Below are 13,143 nucleotides of genomic sequence, written 5' to 3' on the forward strand. Positions count from 1 at the left end.
CCTCGGTGTCCAGCACTTCCCCCTCTACACCAGTGAAGGGCCAGGGGGCCCCCCAGGCATCCACCCTTCACCCTGCATACCTGGGCCCTCGATACCGGCTGGGCAAGCAGGAAACTGGCACCTTCAGCAGAGGAAAAAGCCCACAAACCTAGCCTAGAGGATTTCTCACTCAAGGGCCTCTGCTCCACCCAGGTCAGGCCTAGGTTCAAACCAGCTTGGTGCTTTGGTCTGCTTTATTTTGAAGTGGAAAATATCCCTCAAGTACAGACTAGAGAGGCTGCCTGCAGGGCCTGCAGCAGGAGGCCCCTGCACAGACATGGACCCAGCTGGAAATCACCATGGCCGGCATGCCCCCGGCCACTTCCAGACAAGAGTAGCATCTCAGGCCTGATTGGAAACTTCTCTTTTTTTTTAAGTGTGGGGGGTGGGGATTAAACTCCAATTAAACTATAATTATGTGTAATGAATACCAAATACCCAACTCACACAAACCGCTGGCTCTAAGAGGGAAGGTTATTTTCTCATAGCGACTTACACGGAATGGTAATACACACCTTTTAGGGAAGAAATTTTCATTTTAAGAACGCTGAGTTCCTCTAGGTGGGTTTCTGTAGTTCATCAAGTCATTATTAGGTGGTATTTTAAGGAAGTGTAAGGACACAGCCACTCTATTTTATATTCCAGAAACTGTTTTTATATTAATCTGTATTTTAATTGGGTAACAGCTGCTGCCTACAGACTTCCCATGGTCTAAAAGGAAAATAAATTAGAAAGATTAACTACACTGTTGTTTCGCGAGGCTTTAACCCACAGCATGCCCACCCGGCTGGCACTTCCACACCCTTTCCTTGCTTGGAAGACCAAAGGACTGCCCAGTAGAGGGAGGGCCTGAGCCAAAGAAAAGAAAAGGTGGTCCCTTGAGGGCTCGGGTGGGGATGGGGAAGAGCCCCAGGTTTGTGGCTTTCATCATGGAGCGCTGAGGCTTCTCCTTTCCTTCAGTCAGCATCTACTGCTGGAGGGGCTGGGCCCCACTCAAGCAGGCAGGGATCCAGCAATGAAGAAAGGCATGACAACCCTGCCACTGTGGAATCTGAGTTCTTCTTGGCAGCCCAGTCCTGGCCCAATCCAGTCAGCACCCAGAGCCACACTGAGCAGGCAGGACCCTGTGTTTTGTCTTGGCAAGGTCTGGACCAGGCCTGTTGCCAACTCCAGGTCCCACAGCCAGATGACTGGTTGCGCCCACTACTGCCCTTTCTCGCCCAGCTTCTCTCCTGCTAGGTTCTCCTAGGGCTGAGTCACATCCCCAAACCTGGCGCTGGGGCTCTGGATCAGGACAATCCTGGAAAAGAGGGCGCACAGCCACTTGTCAGGGAACAGGGTCTGCACAGTCTCGTGTCCAGTCTGAGTTTCCTGGGGCAAGGTTAGGTCTCCTCCTCTTGGCTCCCACCAAGTGTCACTCAGATGAACTCTGAAGGGCTTCCAGAAACTCCCTCTTACACAGGAGACCAACAGCATCCTTGCCAAGAACCCTCGCTCCTTGGAAATGGGACTGAGGTCAGCACCTGCCCTAGGTCCCAGGAAAAGTACTACATCGAAAACAACAACCGAGGCGCTGACCTGCGGGATCTCTCACCAAAGACTAGGCCCGCCTCCTGTCACCATGGGGTGCAGAGGTGCAGATGGCCTCCAGGATTCTAGGGCTTTCTCACACTCCCCCGCAGTGGTCAGCAATCCTAGAATCATCAGCCTGGGAGGAGCCTAGTGAACTTGGCTTCCTCCCTCTCTCCATGCTTCCCAAACCGCCTGTGGTCCAAAGCATGGCTTACAGCTTATAGCTAAGGGACTTGAATTCAAGCCCCAGAGACACAGGGGCTTGAGATCCTTCCAGGAACAGGCCTCACTCCCCTGCATTAACGCCTCCCAACAATGGACCACATCTGATCAGCTCTGTCAAGGCACTCGATGAAGATGGTGGAGGGTGAAATTTAAGAAGTCAATCCCCATACCTGATACCGACAACCTATAAGACATACCAGAAACTGTGAGGAAGACAGAAAATATAATAAAATACTACTGGGAAGTGATACCTTAGGCCTAACCTAAATCTTTCACGCTGCTGTTTAAGTCCATTCCCACTTGGGTTAATATATGTTTGTAAAAAGCTTTCACATCCTCACAATGAAAGGTACTAGAGCAAAGCCAAGTATTTATTAAGCTGAGAACCAGGGCTCACAGGCTAAACAGAGCTCAGAGACCTTAACCACTTAAAGCAGGAGAGGTGAGAGGAAGGATTAATGTGTGCTCTGTGGCTCCTTTCACTGAGGGATTACAGATTAACTCCCGCTTCCCCAGACTCAGAAACCACAAGGCGAGGGGCTTCTGACCCTGACTGATAATGTGACTGGTGACTGAGATCCCCTACCCGCACCAGAGCTCAGTCTGGGGACGAGTGGGCTTCCTCGTTCGTAAATACGGGCAACTACAGAACGCAGCCCTGGATGCTCGCTGCCAATAGCATGTCAGCATCCAGTGCTTTCTCCCTTCACAGTTTATCTCCAGCACAATCGTATTCTGACACCAAGACAGTTTGTTGATTACATAAGCACTTGTCTCTGGTGTGCAATCTGATAATCAGACCCACTCTTTCTCCTCAGACAAAGAGACCAATAAATCTCACCCTTTACAAGTACAGGTGTAAGACAAAGCCCTTTACTGGCATTTAGCAAAATGGGTATTTTTTCCTAGTTTGTTTTTTTTTTTTCCACAGTGACAACAATAACAAAAAGGACTGCACGTGGTCAGGGACTGTGCAGCAGCCCAGCTGCTACAGGCAGAGATGTAATGAGCTGGAGTGGATTCTAGAGGTGGTAGGAAAGGGCTTGAGAAGGAAGAAAACACACCCCCATCCTGTTTCTGTCAGAACATCTCCAGGAAGCCTATCAACTGGGACTAAGAAAGGACCTCAAGAAGGCTAATGACATGTTCATCACTCAGAGCAGTGAGAGTGTCTGCATGCGGGCTGCAGATTCACTCAAGGCAGAACCCCTCTTCTGGCTGTCCAGCATGGAGCCTGTCTCTCTCCTAACACAAGCATGTGCTTGTGCATGCACACACATGGCCAGGGTTCTTAAAAACAAAACTTCTGGTCCAAGAGAGAAAATCCTTCCGGAGGACCTGCTTAGAAAAGTCTGGAGGTTTGGGGTTGTTCCTCAGCCTTACCAATGAAAGATTCCTTGTGGCTGGAATGATCTCACTGCCCCCCGCCCCGTCCACAAAGGCACATTCTGCCAGACTGGATGAGGTCGCAGAAGGACGGCCCCATTCTGTGTCCGTGCCTCCCTTGGCATTATAGTCCATCTAGACAGGGCGATATCTAGATGACCTGAGGTTTTCCAAAGAAGACGTTACTTACTCAAAAGAGCAGTGAGCAGTACAGCTACTTTGCGGGGAGGCAGGCTGTGGTAGAAAAACTCCTTGACACCAGCCACTTGAGGAACATGGATTTTTACTTGGTGCCAGGCCCTAAGGATAGGACCGTCAGGGATCACATCTGGTTTCTGCCATCAAGGAGCTCACAGTCTAGTGGGGAGATGGACAAATGACTGCAGTATAATGTATCTGACTGTGCTATGCCGGGTTGAGCACGGCCCAGCCTGGGCTCAGTGAAGGTTTCCCAGAGAAGGTGACCCTGAGCAGAGTGCTGGAGGACAAGCAGGAGGGCAGGCGGGTACACAGGCAGAAGGACCATCGCGTGTAGAGGCGGACTGAGAAAAGTGAGGGGGAGATGAAGCAGGGAGATCTGAGGCTGGATGAAAAAGCAGGGACCAGGCCAGGGGGAGTTCTGAGCTCTGGGAGCCTGAGAGAGGATGGCAGAATCCATGCCTACAGCACAGTCACAGCCTCGCTTCAGAGCAGGCTTCATAAGGAGGATCCAATGCCACCAAGCCTGCTACCCTCCAAATTATGTATGCGTGTCCTTCAGTGAGACTTTCCAGAAAAAAGAAACATTTCTCATCAGAGTCTTGCAATCCCTTCTCCTCTCCGTCAAAAGAGAAGCAGTACCAACTTTGCTCTGAAAAACCCCTGTTTCCCAATATCCTCAAGCATCCACTCCTGCCCAGAGCTGAGCTCCAGCAATGCTCCATCCCATCCCTAAACAAGTACCAGCTTCCCCCAATTTAGGCCTGCCTGTCGACGTCAGGCAGTGAGCTGGAACTGGAGGCCCCAAGGGGGAGGCCGCACACAGAAAGGAGGAAGGAAAAGATAAGGGGACACTACACTTTCAGGCCAGTGGAGGGCTCAAGAACCTGGCTAGTTTCAGGAAAGTCTTCCCTTCCCTTCCCATAAGGAAGGGGATTTTCATCATCATTAAAGTGACGATTTTTTCCCAAAGAGGGAAACAGGACAGATTAGCGCCCCCTAGTGGTACAGGTAATTCCCAGGGGAATGAGGGGAGAGAAGGTGTCCCAGTGGAAACAAGAGCCGCATCATCATTGGTTGGAACAACAAAAGGCTTGAGAGACTAGACTCCTTGGCAGAAGGATACCTACAACAAAAGGCCCACCTGGGGCACTGGCATCAAGGCCAGGAGCCCAAGACCTCATATCTGGGCTAAGTCAGTATCAGAGACCATTGAGCTCCCCAACCAGCACAGGCAGGCACTTCCCCAAACCCCACCACACCAAAGGGATTGTTTGGGGATTACTTGAGAACTTCTGTCCTCCTGATTCACTCATATGGAGAAAGCAGGTCCCTGGATGATGGCACCAAGTCTCTAACGTACTCTCACCCCAAATGCTAGTTGTTCAGTCGCAAAATCATGTCCAACTCCTTGCAACCCCATGACCTGCAGCATGCTGGGCTTCCCCATCCTTCATTATCTCCCAGAGTTTGCTCAAACTCAGGTCCATTGAGTTAGTGATGCTATCTCATCCTCTGCTGCCCTCTTCTCCTCTTGCCCTCAGTCTTTTCCCAGCATCAGCTTCTTTTCAAATGAGTCAGTTTTTCACATCAGGTGGCCAAAGGATTGGAGCTTCAGCTTCAGCATCAGTCCTTCCAATGAATATTCAGGGTTGATTTTCTTTAGGATTGACTGGTTTGAGCTCCTTGCTTTCACGTTTTCCCAGGATCTCTGCTACCACACACTCTTGGCCCATGATTCTACCACCCCAGCACAGAGCACGTAACACGATGCAGCACAGGGAAAAGCAGCCACAGAAGGCTTCTTCATACAGTCCTGAGAGTCAAACTCTTCCAGGGCGCCTCCTCTCTGCCAATGGTTCTTCTGAGCCCCTAGCAAGCGCCAAGATCTCAGTCCCAGTTTCAAAATCCATAAAATGGGGCCACACTAACCTCTTGGCAAGGTGCCCAAGTACAGAAGCAGCCTAGGATAAGGATAAAGACATCTCCGCCTTGGCCAGGCTGTCCTCATTCCCCACCTGGACTGCCCATCTCTTTCCTTAGTGATAGCGCTGTGCTTCCCACAAATTCCATCAATGCTTCACAGAGCACCACTTCATTCAAGGACAGAAAATCATCACCAGACAGCTAAGAAAGCCTCAACATAACCAAGAAGCTGAAATCTTCACCTCCTGCCAAGGACCCTAGGGGGAAATGGAACTGAAAAGAAGCTGAACCCCAGAGGTACCACCCCACTCCTAGACTCCAAGTTTCTGGTTTACCAGGAAAGGTTGGGATGATGAGGAAGGGAAAGTGTCAGGGAAACCGGGAAGAGTGAATCACTACTCTCCCTGGGTTCCCCGATGACCACAGTGATCCAAGGGGAGTGGCAGACTTTGTAAAAAGCCAACTGCTGGGCCCAATGTGTACCTGCCTTAACCACTGAGAAGACCTATGCTTTCCCTCAGCAGCCAGTATAGAGCACCAACGATCCCCAAGCTCCTGTCCCAGCAGCGCCTGCCGCTAGCCAGGGCCCTTACCTCTGTACAGAAGGGAGTAAGCTGTGGATGGACTACGGGCTGGACATACATGTGAAAGGTAGACTCAATCTCCATGGTCCGGCCATTTAGCTTCAGGATGGGGAACTCGATGATTTCCTGGAATGGCAAAGGCACAGAAAAGGAAGAATCAGTTGTTTTTTTCTAAACTAACCATCTCAAAGAACTCTGAATCAAGAATGGGGGAGTGTTTTGGACTAATTAGCTCCTGCCAGGTCAAACTGAAGACTTTGAGTGAGAAGATGCCAGCTCAGTTATAATCTTGACCCTCCCACAGTTAACATTCTCACAGGTTCCAGGGACCCGACACACACTCCACCCTCACTGTCTCTGGGAAGGGGAAGGAGACAGTGGGAGCATCTGGCCCGGTTTCCCCCACCCCTGGTTCTCCAGCAGGGGTCTGCTCACTCCAGCCCCTAAAAGGATAACCCCCTTCCTCCTGCTTGGGTCCCTTCCCTGGAAGGGGCCTAAGTCTCCAGCCACATAGATAACCAGCCATCAGACTAATGCACAGACCTCTGTGCATGAAGTTTAAACAGAGCCAATGAGTTTTGTTAGCTTTTACAAAAAGAAAAAAAAGAGAGAGAGAGAGAGAGAGGCAATAAATAAAGTCAAAGGAACCAAAGACGATACTGAAGAGAAGGAGAAACCTGAGTAAGAGTATTAAGAGCTAGTGCCTCCCACCTTTCTCTCAGGCAGCACATCCACCCATCAGCATCCCCCCGCCCAGCCCAATCGCTTAGCCAGCCCTTCCCAGTCCGCGGGAACGTAATGGAAGAGAACGAGGAGGAGTGACAATTTGTTTGGTGTCTCTAAGATTAATTTGTCTCCGTTATTTAATAGAGATGCACAGCACCAAGGTCCTGGTGTGCAAACAGGCTTGCAGCATGCCGACTGTGCAGCCCGCTTCATACATCGCTCCTGGGAAGGGAGGAACACGCCAGAGTAGGGGGAGAGGGCCGGAGAGAGCACGCACGCGCCGGAGAGACGAGGGGAAGCCAGGAGAGAGAATAAAAAAAATTATTGCTTTTTAATATTCAAAAACAGTTTGCAAAATTTAATCAAAGCAGAGGAAAAGCTAACATTTTTACCACTTTGACATTTTTATTAGTGCTTTCATAAATTTTTAAAACATGAATGGAATTAGTTTACAACACACACACACAAAAAAACTGCCCTGAAAACATCTGTAAGAGACAAATAGGAAATAATAAAAAAAATAAATAAAAGCAAAATCCTCCAAGTAAAATTAGCATGTGAAAGAGGCCTCCACTGCAGAGACAGGAGCGGGGCTTTGCCCACTCAGTGGCCCCCGCAGTCAGCTCCAGTGGCATCCTTTCCCCAGGTCACCCATTCTGCTGAGGACCTTTCCAGCATCACTAAAATCAAGGCAAATTGGTTCTCTCCAGGGACAGCCCAGAGACACAACACAGAAGCCGCTGACACCTGACTGCATTCAGGAAATGGATGAGTGGGGAAACGGAAGGAGAAATGGCCTGTCTCCCTGATATTCCAGGGCAGCCTGGTGTCTCCCCACCAAACACACCTGCTCTATGGGATTCGTTTTTCAAGCATCTTTATCCAACAGATCACAGCAGGACTGAAGACCAAACCAAGGCAGCCAGATTTCATGACAGAGAAATTCAAAGCTTCTGGCTGCCTGAGCTCCCTGGGCTGCCCCAAGGATGGGGAAGCTGTCAGGAGCCCCTAGAGACAGGAAGGGTGGAAAAACTAAGACTGAGGCAGAGACGGGGCAGAGAGGAGGCCCAGGCTGCTGCTTAAACTGAGTGGTGCCTCTCCTCCCAGAGTACCACAAGGTAGGCCAGAGAGGAGAGCTTGGCTCTGAAAAGCAAAACACACACACACAAAGTACACACCAATCCCCTTGAAAAATCAGATACCTAGTAATCCAAGCTCTAACTCTGAGGTGGGGCTCATCTGAGTTAGGCTCGTTTCTGATATATCCTTCCTCTGCCACTAAGTAGAAGAAACGCTTCCCCAATGGAAAGACCTCCACAGCCTGGTGGGTTTGGCAGCCCTGGTGTCTAAGGAAACAAATACAGCCAGCTCCTCACTAACAATGTTAGCTGGGCCCACAATGAAATTTAACCTGTGACACAACTGTACTTTTCATTTAAACTTTCATTTGGAGAGAAGCAGTGTTTGGAGACCTGCAGTTTGTCCTGCTAATAAAGACAAGTGTTGGGACCTTTAAGGATGCCATTCATCTCTGGCTTTTATTAAATTCAATTTTCTTAAGCCCATGATACATTATGAAATTAGGAGTTGACATTCCTCTGGAAACAAAAATATCTATCAAACATAAATAGAAAAAAACCCCTCTATTACCAAGAATTTATGGCTTAAAGTTGATCTCTTTCCACTTTTTTACAAGCAGATGGTTTGTTTTAGAGATCTGAAATGTTATTATAGATCTAGAATTTTATTAGTATTTATTGTAAAATAGTAAGCGCTTCAGCTCCCGCTCTGACCAGGACCGAGTCAGCATTCCCAGTAGATACTCTTAACACTTGGCCTTTGGGTTTCCCTACTACAGCTCAATCCTTCCTGCCACTGGCTTCCTCACCCCTGGGGAAATGGAGCCAACCTAAGTGCTCACACTCAAAATCACCCTCCCAGAGAGGGGGAACAAGTCAGCCTTGGCTCTGTATGAAGAGAGGTAACCCCTCTGAAATGTCTGCGGGCCAGCATGCAGCAGATTGGACCTATCCTAAACACCTCTCCAACGTTGTTTGGCCATCAGCCAAGCCTTCTCTCCAAGACCAAGAACAAGGCCAATCTCAGAACATGACTTTGCAGGAGTCTTACCTCAGCACCACCCTCAGCTACTGTAACAAGGACCTTACACACTGGCATATTCTTTTGAGTCATGGAAGATGCAAAAGAGGAACTTCTGATAGAAGACCCTTTGGGGAGTGAGAACAAAAAGGACCTCACTTAGCTACTTCTAACCTTTCCATATTGCCCAGACAAGCCCAGAACCTCAAAGCACTGTTCTCAACAGCCCATTCATGGAAGAGGAGCCCCAGTCTGTACCAGCTGACAAAACTCTGCAGCCTGTACACCTGCGGTAGGCCAACCACTTCACAAGTCTTCAGCTGATAATGATCAGGGACGGAACCCCAAAGCTATAGGCTGATCACATTCATCCCACCCAAAGCTTATGAAGATGTCCCTAAGTGCCAACTTCTAGGGGTAGCTGTTCGGATCATGAACCTGTTATTCTGCCTTTCCTCCTTTGCCCTCCCTCAATTTCCTCATTCCCCTTGGACAAAGTTTTTTAAAAAGGAACAGTTGAGTGTCTGCTTGTGTAAAGGCAGCACCATGAAGGAAAGAAGAACTGGTTTGTATTTAACAGCCCTCTTTTCCAGCCCTAATAGTAATTTCACAATCCCTTACTTCTGTATGATGTCTGCATCCAATCAAACTACATGAGCATCTACTCTGTACAGGACCCTGGTCAGGTGTGGTAGTGTGATTTAGAGATAAGATGTGGTCTGCTTTGGAGAAGTACATGAACCAGAGAGCAAAAAAGCAAATGATGAACAATGCACTACAAGAAGTATTTTAATGGAGCAACATACCCAGGGTTATGCTTTTTATTATACGTTTTCAAATACATTTTCTCATCTTACCCTTTTTAATCCTGGAAGGTGAGTCGTATTGTCATCATCATCAGGTCATAAACCAATACTATTAAGCACCTGCTATTTACCAGGCACGGGCTGGGTATAGACACAAAGGCAAATACAATGCGATGTGTCTCCTCTCTCCGAAGTGCTGGGAGCCTGGGCAAGGGGTAGTGAGGAGCTGGCCCCAACACCTTCAGAGACAAACACAACATGGAATCATTTCATTCTTTCCATTTATTGCTTACTATATGGCAGACAGTTAGAACTGGCCATGGAACAAGAGACTGGTTCCAAATTGGGAAGGAGTAAGCCAAGGCTGTATATTGTCACCTGGCTTATTTAACTTCCATGCAGAATACATCATGCAAAATGCTGGGCTGGATGAGCACAAGCTGGAATCAAGATTGCCGGGAGAAATATCAATAACCTCAGATATGCAGATGACACCACCCTTATGGCAGAAAGTGAAAAAGAACTAAAGAGCCTCTTGATGAAGGTGAAAGAGGAGAGTGAAAAAGCTGACTTAAAAGTCCACATTCAAAAAACGAAAATCATGCATCCAGTCCCATCACTTCATGGCAAATCAATGGGGAAACAATGGAAACAGTGACAGACTGTATTTTCTTGGGCTTCAAAATCACTGCAGATGGTGACTGCAGCCATGAAATTAAAAGATGCTTGCTTCTTGGAAGAAAAGCTATGACAAACCTAGACAGCACATTAAAAAGCAGAGACATTACATTGGCGACAAAGGTCCTTCTAGTCAAAGCTATGGTTTTTCCAGTAGTCATGTATGGATATGACAGTAGAACCATAAAGAAAGCTGAGTGCTGAAGAACTGATGCTTTTGAACTGTGGTGTTGGAGAAGACGCTTGAGAGTCCCTAGGACTGCAAGGAGATCCAACCAGTCAATCCTAAAGGAAATCAGTCCTGAATATTCACTGGAAGGACTGATGCTGAAGCTGAAGCTCCAATACTTTGGCCATCTGATGGGAAGAACAAACTCATTAGAAAAGACCCTGATGCTTGGAAAGATTGAAGGCAGGAGGACAAGGGGACAACAGAGGATGAGATGGTTGGATGACATCAGTGACTCAATTGACATGAGTTTGAACAAGCTCTAGGAGATGGTGAAGGACAGGGAAGCTGCAGTCCACGGGGTTGCAAAGAGTCGGACACGACTGAGTGACTGAACAACAACAGAGGTGGCAGACACTCTGCTAAATGGGCAACAGGAATGACGACATTGAATCTACCTAACAACTCATGAAATGGGAATCCTTATTAGGCCTATTTTACAGGACAACTAAGACCCCAAAAGCAGTTGTCACTTGCTCAAGGTTGCACTGCTAGTTAGGGACAGAGCTGGGACTCCAAATGGGGAAAATGAGACTTAAAGACAGTAGGACTGCTGCTGCTGCTGCTGCTAAGTCACTTCAGTCGTGTCCGACTCTGTGTGACCCCATAGGCGGCAGCACACCAGGCTCCCCCGTCCCTGGGATTCTCCAGGCAATAACACTGGAGTGGATTGCCATTTCCTTTTCCAATGCATGAAAGTGAAAAAATAAAGTGAAGTCGCTCAGTCGTGTCTGACTCCTAGCGACCCCATGGACTGCAGCCTACCAGGCCCTTCTGTCCATGGGATTTTCCAGGCAAGAGTACTGGAGTGGGGTGCCATTGCCTTCTCTGAAAGACAGTAGGACTAATAGCTCTCAAAATCTGAAGGGTCAAGAAAGATCTGATTCTTTTAGTCTGAAAGACTGTCTTTAAGGAGCTCAGTGCTCTATCTCCTAAGAAGAAAGACTGTTCTTGAGTTATAAGAGCAGTGAACGTGAACCATCCAGGCAGAAAGTCCTGCAGGATTCCAACTGAAAAGCCTCCAGTACAGCTGCAGGGACACACACAGTGCTGGGCTCCGTGCTCAGGGAGGGTGAGAACTACGAGCCTTCAGTCTGCATCTCTAGCACCCAGGTCTGCTCCAGCACACAGACCCCACTCTCAGCTTTTGGTAAATAAACACATAAAGGGGCTGATAAATGGCAAGAGAGAAGCCAAGAGCGTGCCTCTAACAGGAAAATTCTGTTTTCACAGAGTTCTCCATAGGACCAGAGAGGTGAAGTGACCTACCTAAGGTGACAAGATGGGAGGTGGCAGAGCCAGGCTGCAAAGAACTTTCTACCAGATCCCCTGCCTCTCATCTCCCAGCCTCCCTCAACTGCTACAAACCACCAACGTCCCAGTTTCTGTGTGCCTGGGACCACAGATTCCTGGAGCAGTAATCTGCTAAAATTAGGACAGCTGGTCACCCTACACCATCCACCGCTACCTGCGCTACTAGGTTGTCCAAGGGCAGAGCACCACAACCCCAAAAGCTGGTCTGCTGATGATGGATGGGAACCAGCCACATCTTGACAACTAAGCACAAAAGCCTTAGAACTTGGATTTCTCAAAGTACCCATGGTTCCAAACCTATTGTATCTGCTGTCTCACTCAATAAAATGCCAGCTGTAAGTATTTTTTAAAAGGGGAAGGAAGACAGAGAGATAAAAAGGAAGCACCAAGCAAATATTCTTTTATCTTTTTGAGTAGAAGTTTCAGTTGGAGCAAAGATTTCAAATGCAGCTACTTTCTAATTGCTTGAGTAGGAACCCCAGTGATTCTCTTAATAAACTGAAGACAAAACTGCAACAGCATTTCAAATGAAACTTCACATGAAATTTCATACCCACAATCAGTAGCTTATAAGAAATAAATGTGTAGGTTGCTTTCAGGGTATTCAAACTCCCTTAAGCTAAAGTGTCTGCAGTGATAAGATTATATTCAAAGATACAACAACAAAAGGATTTTAAGCAGAAGGACTTTGGGTTAGGCATTTTTTGACAGTGGGACAGAGGGTTTAATAGTGTGGCATTCTTACAGACCTTTTCTCCAAAGCACAGATTCTTCTTTGCCCTGAGCCAATCTTTCTATGGTCCTCTCTGAAACGAGCAGGTCATTTTTCATGGCTCCCCCTTCTCAATCTAGGAACTGGCATTCCCTCAGTTTACAACTAATCTATGCCTTCTCTCCACCCACTGATTCAAAGTCCAAAACGTGTGCAGTCCTGCAGAGAAAGGTTTGACAAAATCCAAAAGCAACATCATCACACGACAAGGCAGAAAAAGTCGTACCTAGTGAAAACATGAATTTTATCCAGACAGAGATTTTTGGATAAAAGTTTCATGCAAAGGCAAGACCTTTCTCCAAGGGATCAAGGAGCCTCTTGACCACAGGGAAGAGGGGAAGTTGAGAGGGAGAAGGGAGAACTGCAGGCTGTGCTGGGTAACGAAGGGATGGTAGTTGACTTAACAGTTTCTCCTTTGGGGGGAAAAAAAAGACATTTTATGCACAAGGAGCTTATTTCTTAAACAAACACTCGTGGTTTTGATTTACACCACAGCCTGCTCCTAAATAATTTATGGCGGGTTAAATTTATTGCCGAGCCCTGGCTGGCTGCAAATTCGAATTGCCAAATAATTAGATTTTAGGGCAA

General features: G+C 47.8%; 1 protein-coding gene across 50 annotated transcripts in view; it reads right to left on the reverse strand.

Moving 5' to 3' along the window:
- The window catches only part of ERI3 (ERI1 exoribonuclease family member 3), a 131,121-nt gene that overhangs the window by 90,752 nt on the left and 27,226 nt on the right, over positions 1 to 13,143 (reverse strand). For 45 of the 50 annotated variants that reach the window (XM_086384944.1, XM_086384713.1, XM_086384692.1 and 42 more), the window contains one exon: positions 5,940 to 6,056. In XM_086384944.1, the coding sequence (XP_086241070.1) occupies positions 5,940 to 6,014 (75 nt within the window). In that variant the 5' untranslated portion in view covers positions 6,015 to 6,056. Of the gene's footprint in view, positions 1 to 554; positions 751 to 5,939; positions 6,057 to 13,143 lie in introns of all 50 variants that reach the window. The other 5 variants (XR_015157945.1, XR_015157947.1, XR_015157946.1 and 2 more) reach the window with 1 other exon arrangement.

This window comes from Bos grunniens, chromosome 3, assembly GCF_055505025.1.
Source record: "Bos grunniens cultivar Pamir isolate PY7600 chromosome 3, Bosgru_T2T1.0, whole genome shotgun sequence".
NCBI lineage: Eukaryota > Metazoa > Chordata > Mammalia > Artiodactyla > Bovidae > Bos > Bos grunniens.